General features: G+C 43.3%; 1 protein-coding gene across 6 annotated transcripts in view; it reads right to left on the minus strand.

Moving 5' to 3' along the window:
• Positions 1 to 14584, minus strand: part of TEDC2 (tubulin epsilon and delta complex 2) — a 96236-nt gene that overhangs the window by 52028 nt on the left and 29624 nt on the right. For all 6 annotated transcript variants that reach the window (XM_073636624.1, XM_073636626.1, XM_073636625.1 and 3 more), the window contains one exon: positions 5426 to 5942. In XM_073636624.1, the coding sequence (XP_073492725.1) occupies positions 5426 to 5942 (517 nt within the window). The remainder of the gene's footprint in view (positions 1 to 5425; positions 5943 to 14584) is intronic.

The raw sequence follows: 14584 nt of genomic DNA on the forward strand, positions 1-14584 counted from the left end.
AGCAGCGAACAAGTTAAGATTTGGACCCTGGAGTAGGGATAGCCATAGACGTTTAGCACAGGTCTTACGCGCTGACCCATCCTTGAGAACGGACATACCCTCTCGGACGGAATTAGGGACCTCAACAATGTGGTTACAAAGGGGTCAAATAACGTCATACATACGCACTTTCTCATCCATCTCAGAGATACTGGCCGACCCATCAGACTTTGACGAACTGCTTTTACAACCAGACCCACCAATACATGTAGTATCACTGTTGTATTCCCTACTACTGAACGAATATGCCCCTGACCTTCCAACATATACACAGAAATGGGAAGCGGAGCTGCAACACTCCATCTCCCCCACTGATTGGCAAAAAAGCTTTATCCTAACGCATAGGATTTCCCTGGCAACCAAGAACCAAGAAAAAGGGTTTAAATTATTAACGAGGTGGTACAGATGCCCAGTAGATATTAAAAAGTTTAACCCCTCTTTGACAGACGTGTGTTGGAGATGCCTGTCCTCTAGCGGGACAATGCTTCACATCTGGTGGGCTTGCCCTCCAATCTGGAAACTATGGCAAAAGGTCTTTGATCTTTACAGCAGGCTGATGGCGACATCAATCAAACCCACACCAGAGATAGCCCTATTATCTATACTCCCAGGCCCCCTCAAGTCGATTAAAAAAGATGTACTGCGCCACTTTCTGGCAGCAGTTAGGACAATGATCCCCCGACATTGGAAAACGACAGATGTGCCTTCCTTGGGAGAATGGGTGGTTGAAGTGGACCAGATAAGAGATCTGGAGCGCCTGTTGGCGGAGGAAGTGGGAAAGGAGGAGCAGTTTACCGCTACCTGGACCTCATGGTCCATGTTTCGCTATTCTGATGAGTTTTCCCTTTGGGTCAGAGATACCCCACCCTTACCCGCCGATTAGCCATGCTGGAGTGCCTGGTGCCTCAGGTACCATCCCACACTTCTACTCACGTTCATATTTCTGACTTTGTCTGTCTCCTCTTTGTTAAGTACTGAACCGACCACTCACATATATAGTTAAAGATCATATCTTTGGACTAGCTAAATGACTTGATTATCTATAATAGGTGAATAAAAGACTTCTACAGCAGTCTAATTCGTTGAGAGGGAACCCTCAGATAACACCAACCCGCGAAACTACAAGGTTCATTATATGTTGGCCCCCACCCGTATATTATTCCTCTCTTAGAATAAAGATTTCAATATACAATATGATATACCAGTAGTTCACCGAAAGCTGTATGTTAAAATGATCACTCCTGTTTATACATGGGTAAAGTACACCTCACTATTCTATGTATACTATATGTGTTGCCAAACTGTAAAGAATGGTATTTTTCTGTTATATTCTTTGTGTTCTTACTTTTGAAAATAAACTAAGATTGAAAACAAAGTACTATGTCCTTATAATCCTATATGAAAAAAAGTATGCAAAAGTCCTCACACAGATATTACAATATAACAAAAAGAATGTAGCAGGCACTCACAGGTTTTCCATAAGTGAAGAAGTCATTAGTTAAATCTAACAATAAATTCTATACTTGTTTGGACAACCTGCAAACACTTCCTACACTCTATATATTTATTTCAGCTCAAGAAGATTTTACCCCCTACAAGACCAGTCCATTTTTTGCTATTCGGAACTGCACTACTTTAGCTGGCAATTGCGCGGTCATGCAACACTGTACCCAAACAAAATGTATATATATTTTTTTACACAAATAGAGCTTTCTTTTCCTGGTATTTGATCACCACTGGACTTTTTTTTTTTTGCGATCTAAAATGAAAAAAAAAAAAAATTCAATAAAAATCTAAATTTCTTCATACAATTTGGCCAAAATGTATTCTGCTACATGTTTTATATGTTGTATATTGATTGGTTTGTATAAAAGTTATAGCGCCTACAAACTATAGTATATATACTGTCATTTTTATATTACTAATGGCGATCAACAACTTTAAATGGGATTGCAATAGTGCAGCGGACAATCTGACACTAACTGAAGCAGGGCGGGAACTGATTAACTGGCACCAACATCACCAGTGACACTAATACAGTGATCAGTGCTAATTATATGCACTGTCACTGTACTAATGACACTGGCCAGGAAAGGGTTAATACCTAGGGTGATCAAGGTGTTAAATGTGTGCCTATGTGTAATATGTCTAAAATGTGCTGCTTTTACTAGTTGATCTCTAGGTTTCTGCTAAGCAGGGATGAGAAACAGAGATCATTCCCTGTGTACAGAGCGCTTTGTTGAATGTCAACACAGAGCTTTCGGCTGTAAATGTACACAGCCCATCAGCATGTCCCAGACGAAAATTATTGGCCGGGACTTGCTGACAGGCAATCACAGCAGGAGGTGGCTGGGGGGGCACGCATGCGCACGCCCTAAACGCGGAAGTAGGCTGTGACGTACAAGTACATCGCTTTGCCTACAGCGGCTGCACCACCACAGTACAATGCGGGCGCCAATTGGATATACATACACACGCGCACCGACTGGTGTATGCTTGGACCGTTCCTGGAGAATGAATATATATATATATATATATATATATATATATATATATATATATATATATATATATATATATATATATAATGAAAAGTATTCAGACCCCCTAAATTTTTCACTGTTATATTGCAGCCATTTGCTAAAATCACTTAAATTCATTTTTTTCCTCATTAATGTACACACAGCACCCCATATTGACAGAAAAACACAGAATTGTTGACATTTTTGCAGATTTATTAACCACTTCAATACCAGGCACTTAGACACCTTCCCGTCCAGGCCAATTTTCAGCTTTCAGCGCTGTCGCAATTTGAATGACAATTGCGCGGTCATGCTGCACTGTACCCAAACAAATTTTTTATCATTTTGTTCCCACAAATTGAGTTTTCTTTTGGTGGTATTTGATCACCTCTGCGGTTTTTATTTTTTGCGCAACAAATAAAAAAGACAGAAAATTTCAAAAAAAAAAAAACAAGTTTTTCTTTGTTTCTGTTAAAACTTTTTGTAAATAAGTACGTTTTCTCCTTCAATGATGGGCACTGATATGGCTGCACTGACGGGCACTGATATGGCTGCACTGATGGGCACTGATACGGCGGCACTGATGGGCACCGATGAGGTGGCACTGATGAGGTGGCACTGACGGGCACTGATAGGCGGCACTGGTATGCGGCACTCATAGGTGGCACCGATGGGCACTCGTAGATGGCACTGATGGGTACTTATGGGTGGCACTGATGTGTGGCACTGACAGGTGGCACCGATGGGCAATGACAGGTGGCACTGATAAAACATATTGGGGGCATTGCTGGGCAGATCTGGAACAGAATGGTGCCAATCAGTGCCCATTTGTGCCCATCAGTGCCCACCTATCAGTGTGGTCCAGTGTGGTGATCTGAGGTGGGGGCGCGCTAATAAACAATCAGCGCAGACCCCCCCCCCCGTCAGGAGAACCGCTGATCGGCTCTCCTCTACTCGCATCTGTCAGACGCGAGTGAGAAAAAGCCGATCAACGGCTCTTCCCATTGACAGTGTGATCAGCCGTGATTGGACACGGCTGATCACGTGGTAAAGAGCCTCCGCTGGAGGCTCTTTACCAAGATCGGTGGAGCGGTGTGTCAGGCTGACACACCGCTCCACCGATCGCTGCAATGCGCGCCCCCGGGGGTGCGCGGCGGCATGTTATCCTGCTGGACGTCATATGATGCCCAGTCAGGATAACGGAACCACTTCCTGGACTTCAATCCGCTATAGGGCAGGCGGGAAGTGGTTAAAAAAGAAAAACTGAAATATCACATAGTCCTAAGTATTCAGACCCTTTGCTCAGTATTTAGTAGAAGCACCCTTTTGATCTAATACAGCCATGAGTCTTTTTGGTAAAGATGCAACAAGTTTTTCACACCTGGATTTGGGGATCCTCTGCTATTCCTCCTTGCAGATCCTCTCCAGTTCTGTCAGGTTGGATGGTAAACGTTGGTGGACAGCCATTTTTAGGTCTCTCCAGAGATGCTCAATTGGGTTTAAGTCAGGGCTCTGGCTGGGCCATTCAAGAACAGTCACGGAGTTGTTGTGAAGCCACTCCTTCGTTATTTTAGCTGTATGCTTAGGGTCATTGTCTTGTTGGAAGGTAAACCTTCGGCCCAGTCTGAGGTCCTGAGCACTCTGGAGAAGGTTTTCATCCAGGATATCCCTGTACTTGGCCGCATTCATCTTTCCCTCGATTGCAACCAGTTGTCCTGTCCCTGCAGCTGAAAAACACCCCCACAGCATGATGCTGCCACCACCATGCTTCACTGTTGGGACTGTATTGGACAGGTGATGAGCAGTGCCTGGTTTTCTCCACACATACCGCTTAGAATTAAGGCCATAAAAGTTCTATCTTGGTCTCATCAGACCAGAGAATCCTTTTTCTCACCATCTTGGAGTCCTTCAGGTGTTTTTTAGCAAACTCCATGCAGGCTTTCATGTGTCTTGCACTGAGGAAAGGCTTCCGTCAGGCCACTCTGCCATAAAGCCCCAACTAGTGTAGGGCTGCAGTGATGGTTGACTTTCTACAACTTTCTCCCATCTCCCGACTACATCTCTGGAGCTCAGCCACAGTGATCTTTGGGCTATTCTTTACCTCTCTCACCAAGGCTCTTCTCCCCCGACAGCTCAGTTTGGCCGGACGGCCAGCTCTAGGAAGGGTTCTGGTCGTCCCAAACGTCTTCCATCCAAGGATTATGAAGGCCACTCTGCTCTTAGGAACCTTAAGTGCAGCAGAAATTTTTTGTAACCTTGGCCAGATCTGTGCCTTGCCAAAATCCTGTCTGTGAGCTCTTCAGGCAGTTCCTTTGACCTCATGATTCTCATTTGCTCTGACATGCACTGTGAGCTGTAAGGTCTTATATAGACAGGTGTGTGGCTTTCCTAATCAAGTCCAATCAGTATAATCAAACACAGCTGGACTCAAATGAAGGTGTAGAACCAGCTTAAGGATGATCAGAAGAAATGGACAGCACCTGAGTTAAATATATGAGTGTCACAGCAAAGGGTCTGAATACTTAGGACCATGTGATATTTCAGTTTTTCTTTTTTAATAAATCTGCAAAAATTTCAACAATTCTGTGTTTTTCTGTCAATATGGGGTGCTGTGTGTATATTAATGAGGAAAAAAAATGAACTTAAATGATTTTAGCAAATGCTTGCAATATAACAGAGTGAACAATTTAAGGGGGTCTGAATACTTTCCGTCCCCACTGTGTAATATATATATATATATATATATATATATATATATATATAAATATAAAAAACTACAAAACTTTTGTAGAATCTGTAGATTCTGAAGTAAGTACACTTGACATGGATAAACCAAAGTATATAGATTAGACTTTGTATCTTACCCTACATCTTTAAGGGTCAAAGCTTTTGGTTGTCTCACTTCATCTTGTTTGGAAGACTTCACATTTGGAGCTGTTGATTTGCTGGCAACATATTCTGTTTCTAGAGCTGTAGATGGTTGCAAGTTTCTCGGAGTCTTGTCTGTCCGGATGGGAACTTTTTTGTTTTCTGTTGGCCTGTCTGTGCCAACATTGCCTTTTTCTGAGGTTAGCGGTTGTAATTGAGGTGCTCTGGTGGTGTTAGTCAATGCTGGTCTTGCAGACCCTCTAACCCTTCTCATCTCTGGCATAGTCTTGTATGGAGGCTTCAACTGGTAGGTCTTGGGTTTAGTTCCTGTATTTACAATCTTTTGTAAAGGTTTGACTGTCTTCTCTTTTGTTGTTGAGGAAGCCGGTATGGTCTGCGTAGCGGGAGGGGTAGGCGACTCCGTTTGTATACGTTCTCGCACTTTTAATGCTTTCTCTAGGGCTTTGTTCAATAGTTCCACCTCCTCAACCTCCTTTGGAGATGGTTGACTCTCTAAGATGAAGATACACAAAGCAGAGTTCAGAAATATCTTTTTTCACCTATTAAAGTATATTAAAAGCCAAAATGTTTTCTTTTTAGCTCTGGATAGAGTGGGTAATGTTAGGACCCTTGTCAGGTTTGCATGGGCGTCTGTGTCCCAGTTGGGGAAATTCACCTTTTCTGTGTGTTATGGTGATCATTGTGTCGGAGATGGAAAAGGATGAGAAATCAGTGGTTACCGGAACAGGAATAGAGGGCAAATCATAAATTAATTTATCCTGGCAGTCAGGGAGTGGTAAAAATTGGTGGTTGAATCCCCCGACCACTCTCCTTAACCTAATATAGCAGACGGAGGAGGGAGGTGGTACACATGCTGCGGCAGCAATAATTTGCTTCACGGCTACAGCACATCATGGTCGGTAGGCAGTTCCACAGCTAAATGTGACTCATTCAAGGGAATGGGACTGCAAGCAACGGTGTTGAATGGTGCAGTGTGGGCAGGCTTTTAAAGGCTAGGCATTCAGAAGGAAACTTGTCACCTCCGAGTATCCTGTCGACTGCCCTCTAAAAAGCAAATCACTGCAGATAGTGCACTGCAAGTGTAAACGTGGCCTTACAATTGACAGACCTGTTCCGCTGACAACTTTTAAAAGAGATTCCCCTTATTGGAGATTAGGGCTGGGGAAAAAAATCTATTTAAATTTTGAATTGAGTTGAGAGGTCAAATCGATTCAAAATTTATGCAAATCGATTTTTTTTTCACCGCGCCGGTCCCGAGGAGCTGCGGGGCAGGAGTTTTTAGGGCAGGGCCGGCGCTGTGTCCACAAAAAAAGAAAAAAAAACTCGATTTAAAAGCGCAGATTTTTTTTTTTTTAAGAAAATCTCCCGGCCCTATTGGAGATATTGTCCGATACTTCCTGTTGCGTAATAGGAAGCGAATGGAAATGTCTAATCATTACTAGAAGCTTCCCCACCCCCCTTATATAGAATAAGGCACACCCCTAAAAGACATTAAAAAAAAAAAATGACAGAATTTATATGGTGTTAATAGATCATCTCTCACATTTGCACCTGAATAAGGAAAATAAGGACACCGATGTTCAGCCCAATCTTGTTACATTTAAGGCTTATTCACACATTGCGGTGACCTGTGTTTTTCGGCACAGGATAAGCACCAGTCACCGCTAGGGCACACAGAAAACTATAGTTTTATGTGCCCAGTTTGCACTGTTGTGATAGGATGCAAACATGTAGCATTTTAGCACAGTGCACAGTTAGGCACCGTATGTTACCGCAGAGCACAGCAGTGCACCACGCTGCTGTGCGGAGATTTAAATGAAGTCTCACTTTGTGCACATTAAACAAAAGTTACAAAAAAAAAAAAAAAAAAAAAAAAAAACACACAACAATACAGTGTGATGCGCTGAAATGTGCATCATACCACCGCCCCTTACCGCGGCTCAGCCAAAACTGACAGACCTTAGAATTTTATCTGGACCACTGCCAATTTACACCCCAGGAACAAATCTTCACAAAACAAAGCTGAACTCTGGGTTAAATACAAGAGCCACATGTTTTATTTTTTTAATCTTGATGCACTTTGTGTATTTCTTCCATATCTGTGCAATAATCTAACGTGAAATTTTACCGCTGTGCAGGAGCTTCCTGTAATAAAGACCGGTCACTGCTGCTCTCTCTCCTTGTGCAGGGTGACTGGTCTCGTCTCCGCCCCCTTCCTGTAGTTTCTGCAGGCAGCCTGTAGAGGGTGGGGTTTGCTGGGCCCACAGCTCTGCTCACTGGACAGGCTATATACAGCACCATACAAACAAGTGGCCACTGCCCCCACCTATAGCTGGTGTTTGCTGCAAGGAGCACTGGAAGGGTGACATATGTCAAACAAATACAAAGAGATTTCCAAGCTCAAATTTAACAACCAGCCTGCGACCAACCAAATTGACCTGTCTAACAATATGCGTATAAAACAGGGGTTTAGTCTGCACACATTTGCAAATACATGCATAAGCTGCAGGCCCCGTCAAGGTACCCTGTTTTCTGTAGTCCTAACTCTAACTTCTGAGAGTCTCCACAATGAGAGCACATGCATTTTAATGGATAGGTAGAGGGCAGGTGGACTTAGAAGGAGCTGTGGACAAACGTAGCCACTTTGACGTTAAATACCATTATTATGGCAGTAGATAGCTGCCAAAACCCCAGTATTTTTTTTTAAACGGCGGTCGCTTTATCATAAAAGTGGTTTTAGCGGCGGATTCGCAGCAAGATCACTTTTATGGGCAGCGGGAGAGGTGCCCCCTCCCGCTGCTTCCCGGTAGTCTCCGACGCTTAACAGAGCAATTGGTAGCGGCGAAAACTATCCGATCCTCGGGATGGATGGGCAGTAGGTTGACTGAGAGCAAGATGGCCCACACTTGACTATGCCCTTGGAGGACCCGAGTGACGTCAAACATCACTTTATTTTTTTTCATTGCTTTTAAGTGTAAATGTGAGATCTGGGGTCTTTTTGACACCAGATCTCACATTAACCACTTCCCGCCCCCTGCCTATAGCAGAATGATGGCTGGGCGGTGGTTCCGTTAGCCTGACTGGACGTCATATGACGGCTTTCAGGATAACAAGCCAGCACGCACCCGTGGGGGCGCGCAGTGTGGCGATTGGTGTGTTACTGACACATTGCATCTCCAATCATTGTAAGGAGCCTCTGACGGAGGATCTTTACCACGTGATCAGCTGTGACCAATTACAGCATGAACCAGGAAGTGCCGGTAAAATTGTTTTTTTCTCGGTTCGCACTGACAGGGAGAGCCGATCGGCGGCTCTCCTGTCAGAAGGGAGGGGAGGGGTGTGCGCTGATAATCAGGACATTGATTATCAGCGCAGCCCTCATCAGAGGTGCCCACCAGAGCTGCAAATCAGTGCCCATCAGCTGCCAGTCAGTGCCCACCCAAATCGCCAATCAGTGCCCAAAGTGCCCCATCAGTAACGCCTGTCAGTGCCCCATCAGTAACGCCTGTCAGTAACCCCGGTCAGTGCCCTTCAGTAACGCCTGTCAGTACCGCCTCATCAGTGCTACCTATAAGTGCCCATCAGTGCCGCCCATTAGTGCCGCATATCAGTGTAGCCTATCAGTGCCCATCAATTCTAATTATTAGTCCTGCCTCATCAGTGCCGCCTCAGTGCAGAAATGTTGAAATGTCACCTATGGAGATTTTTAAGTTCCAAAGTTTGTCACCATTCCACGAGCATGCACAATTTTGAAGCATGACATGTTAGGTATCAGTTTACTCGGCGTAACATTATCTTTCACATTATAGAAAAAAAATTGGACTAACTTTACTGTTTTCTTAATTTTTAATTTAAAAAATTGTATCTTTTCCAAAAAAAACAAACAAAAAACATTACATTTGTAAGACAGCTGTGCAAATACGGTGTGACAAAGTATTGCAACAATCTCCATTTTATTCTCTAGGGTCTCTGCTAAATATATATATATATATATATATATATATATATATATATATATATATATATATATATATATATATATATATATATATATATATATATATATAATGCTTGGCGGTTCTAAGTAATTTTTTAGCAAAAAATACGAATTTTAGTAAATAGCAAGTGTCAGAAATAGGTTTGGTCCTTAAGTGGTTAAAGGTACCAGTGATGATGGAACTGCTACTTCACAAACTAATATCTGGATTTGCATAAGCATTTGGTTCACAAAGTGAATTTATATCCTTTGAGAAATATATTTCAATTAACATTTTTGTTCCTGGAGTTCAGCTTTAATTTGGGGTAATAGAAGACTACCACCTAATGGTCAAACTGCATGACTACTATGCAATGCGTATCGAAAAAATAAAAATTACTCAACTGCAGAAATAAATCATTTTGGAGCATAATATAGGTCTTCAAAATATAATTAAAGGTTTCAAGGTGCCAACTTTACTGGTGTTTTGTTAAAAAAAAAAAAAAAAAAAAAATTAAAAAAAGCAAAGAAAATGCCAGCTGAGAGAAAATGAATTAAAAATGAATTACATCGAGGCGTAAAATGAGAATATTTTGATGAAAGCTTCTCATTCTCCAGACAATTGGGCCTATAAATAGAATGCAGACGATAGCGTATTCTGCTCACAATCCAAGTGCAGAAGGAGAGAAAGGAGATCATCACTGTGCGAGGAATTAGCATACATTAGCTGGCGCTCCACTAAACACGTATCATAGTGCTTGTCTGGGAGATAGGTTTCATTGTGACGGCGCCCGATGTGCTCTCCGCAATATTAGAAAGTTCGAGTGAAATTAAATGGATTTCAATAGTCTTTTGGAAGCGAGATTACTACCCCGCTGCTCCGCTTTCCTGCAGTAAAATATTGGACTTATTACAGTAATAAAACAAGAATTAACCCTTCTGCTTCCCTGGCAGCATTTGTTTTGGATGGTAGCATATATTTGAGGAGAATAAATGCAGTAGGGGAAATACAAGAAAGAACTGTATGAATCTGGCCAAACATGGGAGCCGCCGTTGCACTTGTTGTGAAGGTATTCACCCCTCAAAAGGGCAGGAAATACAGGGGATACGATGATATGGGTATTAACTCTAAAGCTGGGTATACAGATCTCAAAATTTAGCCAGTTCAACAGGAAAACACAGCCACATTTCAGTACGTGTGTACCCATCATTTCAACAGAAGTCAGTCGTTAGATCAGCTTCTGTGGAATGGTCCTGCTGGAAAATCAAGAGGAGGAGCCCCCGCTGTCAGAATAAAATAGCGCAGCGGGGGGAGATCCGGAGATCCCTGCATCCATATCTCTTGTGTGGCTGTGGGATTCTGTCCCACTCAACCCACTGGTTGAATGGAAAAAAACTCCTCTTGTATACCCTGCTTAAGGGCATGTGTTGAAGGACTGTTCATGGTAGAACTGCTTCTCTCCCTATACAAGTCAAAGAAAATGCAAAATCAGCCTGATGCCGCTTAGGAGGTGGTCAACTATAGATCAAATGCACCTGTCAATGAACTCTACAAACAAAAAAAAAAGGAGCAAATGCCTAGTGCATTATTCACAGCACTTTATTAAAAGGTAAAAAGATACAAATTGTACTCACATACCAAGCATAAACGATAGCATAGCCAGAAACCAGCCCTTGCACCCCATAGGTCCAAACATATGATGTTACCAGCTGACATGCTTTGGCGACAAAGTCCCCTTTCTAAGAGCAGAAGTTTTGCTCTAAGGAAGAGGGCTTTGTTTCCCAAAACGTGACGGCTGGCAACATCCGTTTAGATCTATGTGTCATGAATTTGCAGTAATGTTTCATGCCCTGTCTGTCCACTTACCTCTCTGGTCTGTGTATCAGCTTAAGGACCACGCTCTCACACCTGCATGTTTAAGTAATCTTCTCTCAGCATGGCTCCAACCCAGCCTCTAACAGGAAAGACTACCTAACTCCATGCACTGCAAGCCAGCCTTGCCCGAGCAATAGTGTGTTAAGGCTTCCCTGTGTGTTTCTTGCTGTGTGCTCAATGTTGGACTCCATGTACTGACTTTGGCTTATCCTGGACTATCCCTGTCTGCTTGTAGCCCCGACCTTGGTGTGTTCTCCTGACCATCCCTGTCTGCTTGTTGCCCCGACCCTTGGCTTGTCCTCCTGACTATTCCTTGCTGGCCTGGATTGCTGCTTCCTCTTTATCCACCAGAGCCAACCGTGAGCTGGGAGACCCAGGGGGCCGCGACCTGGAGTCAGCTGCAGCAAAGTTCATCCTCACCATCAGAGGCCCTGGGGAAAACCTGCTGGCTCTTAGACTCTAGCTCCCCGTTTGATCTGTGTTGGTGCTTAGTTGTAGCTGCTTTCCTGAACCACCCAGAGCTCCATCCACAGCAGTCAGCCGAAAGGTCCACAACCTTAGCGGTGCGCTCCTAACCCCAACGGTGTGCACCTGTCACCTGGCCTCAGGTGACCTGACACTATGGAGATTAAGGGTTTGCTTTTGGATCTACCATACTGTATTGTTTACATTTGGTTTGGGTGTACAATTTGTATCTTTTACCTTTTAATAAAGTGCTGTGGATAATGCACTAGGCACTTGTGCCCTTTGTTTTTTGTTGTTTGCACAGTTAAAGATTCCCCGATCTTCCAAGGGCAGCAACGCCTTAACCATCCAGTCCGGGTTGCGTAGTGCTCATTACATTTGGATACTTTATGTTCAGCTTCTCTGGGATTTCCTAGCACTAAAGGTTTTCACTTTTCCAAGTCAAGTGTCAATGAACCCTCAATGACCTTATAAGCCTCTCAAACTGATATTAAATGCAAGTGAAATGACCCTAGAAGCAAGCTGCATTTGCCCACTGATACAAGCTTAAAGCCTGTTGACACATGATCCAATGAAGAAGTATCTTTCCAGATGAAGTAGTGGCCTTCCACAAAAAAGGATCCCATCAACTGACATTTGGGGAGACACACAAAAGGAATCTGCCATCTTGTAAGTTTAGAAACAAAGAAGCTACTTGGATAAGTAGGGATACCACTTCAACATTATGGAACAAGTTCAGTTGAATGTGGCTTACTACTACTAGCTAACCTTGACACTCGCATTTTGTCCCCACACAGACCTTAGTGAGTAGTACCTGGTCATCGTCTATGCTGTTGGGGGGTAGTCCAGGACCTCATCACTCTTGGTGGTAGGGTTCTGGTGTTAAAGCTTGATAATAGAGGTGCAAGTTCCCCAAAAATTAAGCAAAAGGTATGTATCCTCCCTCAAACCGTAGATTCTGTGTGTGGACTTCCGTTTTTGGAGAGCACATGTTATATCCAAATATAATCTGGTTCAGCCTTCCTATATACACAATTAGTCACAATTAGGCTTAAGCAAGAATCTAAACATTTAGTCTGAAATTTTGTGACCAAATAGGATTTACATTTTCCCACTTCTTTAACATTACTTCGTATATATGAGCAGCACCCGAGACCTGGAAGTTGCTGATCTGTCTAAAGCCAAAGGCTATTGAACAGAGATTGTAAAATAAGATGTCAAAATGTATGGCCAGCTTGAATCCCAGAGCCTAGATCTATTCTCGGGGTACGCAAGAGAGCAAATATAAATTTGCTAAAGGTAAGCCTGAATATATATGGCAATTTATGGCCGATATTACCAACACTTACATAAGCCTATTCGTGACTGGTTCTCTTTACAGTTAAATTCCAGGAAGATATAAAAGGACACAACTGAGTGCTTCTTAGTATTCATTAAACGTGTAAAGTTCCCTTTTTCCGAAAAAGTTTAAAAGGTGAACTGACACCCTATACTCTTCCCACCCCCTAAGTCCGTGCTGTACTTACCTCCGTGTTATGTGCTGTCAGCACCCACTCAGCCGATGCAGTGGTCCAGGAATTTGAAATCCCCACTCTTCTTTCCATGGGGCATCTGGGGCAAATCGCAGCAATTCTGATTTGTCAGTTCCGGCACGTGATCCCAATCATCATTTGGAATTGCTCTGGTCTGTCCCAGAAGCCCTACAGAAAGGAGGGGAAGAAAGGCGGGGTTTACAAATCCCCAGACTGTTGCACTGGCTGCGTACGCACTGAAAGCACATCACCATAGAGGTAAATACAATGGGGACCAGGGGGGTGGGGGGGTGTATGGTATTAGTTCACCTTTACAGGTTTGACTTGGTAACATCCTCTTGCAGTCCCTGTACAGCAGAGCTCAGAAAGAAAGTGAAGAAACCAATCTTGTCTTCAAATATCACCCAAACCGTCCTCTCCGCTCCGAGAGAGGCGGAACTGTACTAATGATGATACTTTTGCAGTGGAAGCTGGCAAATTGCGGGACAGACTGTTGCAAAGGGGTTATTCTCATACATCTCTCAAGAAAGCTTTCAGACGTACCACACTACACACTAGATATGATCTTCTGTACGCTCATAAATCCCCAAGTCAGGACAATCCTTTGAGAATTATCACCAAGTTACTGTAACCAGCATGTCGAGATGAAGGAAAATTGTTTCTCTGGGTCGTTTGATCCCAGAGGTTCCTCTCTTCATGTTTGAGAGCAACATCTATTGCTTCCCAATTAAAGAAAAGTGAATTCAAAAGTGACTTGGGTATTGAACATTTTAAAGTACAGAGGCACCTTCATGTGTGGTTACTGCAAATACATGTATATGAATAAAACCAAATCTACCAGATGGCAGGGTCTTCAGACCCAGAAATTTTGCGAACTGTAGGAAATTTGGCATGATCTACATGCTGAGGTGTGACTGTGGTTGCTTTTATGTCAGTAAGACCAAGCTTGCGTTTTGGAAGCGAGCTTACCAACATATCAGAATAATGCAGACATGCAATCCTGATCTACCTTTGGGCAGACATACAATCACTGTCCACCAGGGTAAATTCCCCAAGATCAAATTCTTGATCTTGGATCGTATCCATCCCAGCTCCAGGGAAGGAGACTGGAACAAAGGTCTCCTCCAGCTGGAGCTGCGTTGGATATATACCTTGAGGGCTACATATCCCCCGGGACTCAACGAGGCGGTCTGTTTCAAGCCCTTTTTTGAGGGTTTCGCTTCAGGGGGAGTGGAAAAGTAGCCATCCATCTGATATGTCAGCAGATTTTTACTGCAGAGTCCCT

Source organism: Aquarana catesbeiana, linkage group LG06, assembly GCF_042186555.1.
Source record: "Aquarana catesbeiana isolate 2022-GZ linkage group LG06, ASM4218655v1, whole genome shotgun sequence".
Taxonomy (NCBI): domain Eukaryota; kingdom Metazoa; phylum Chordata; class Amphibia; order Anura; family Ranidae; genus Aquarana; species Aquarana catesbeiana.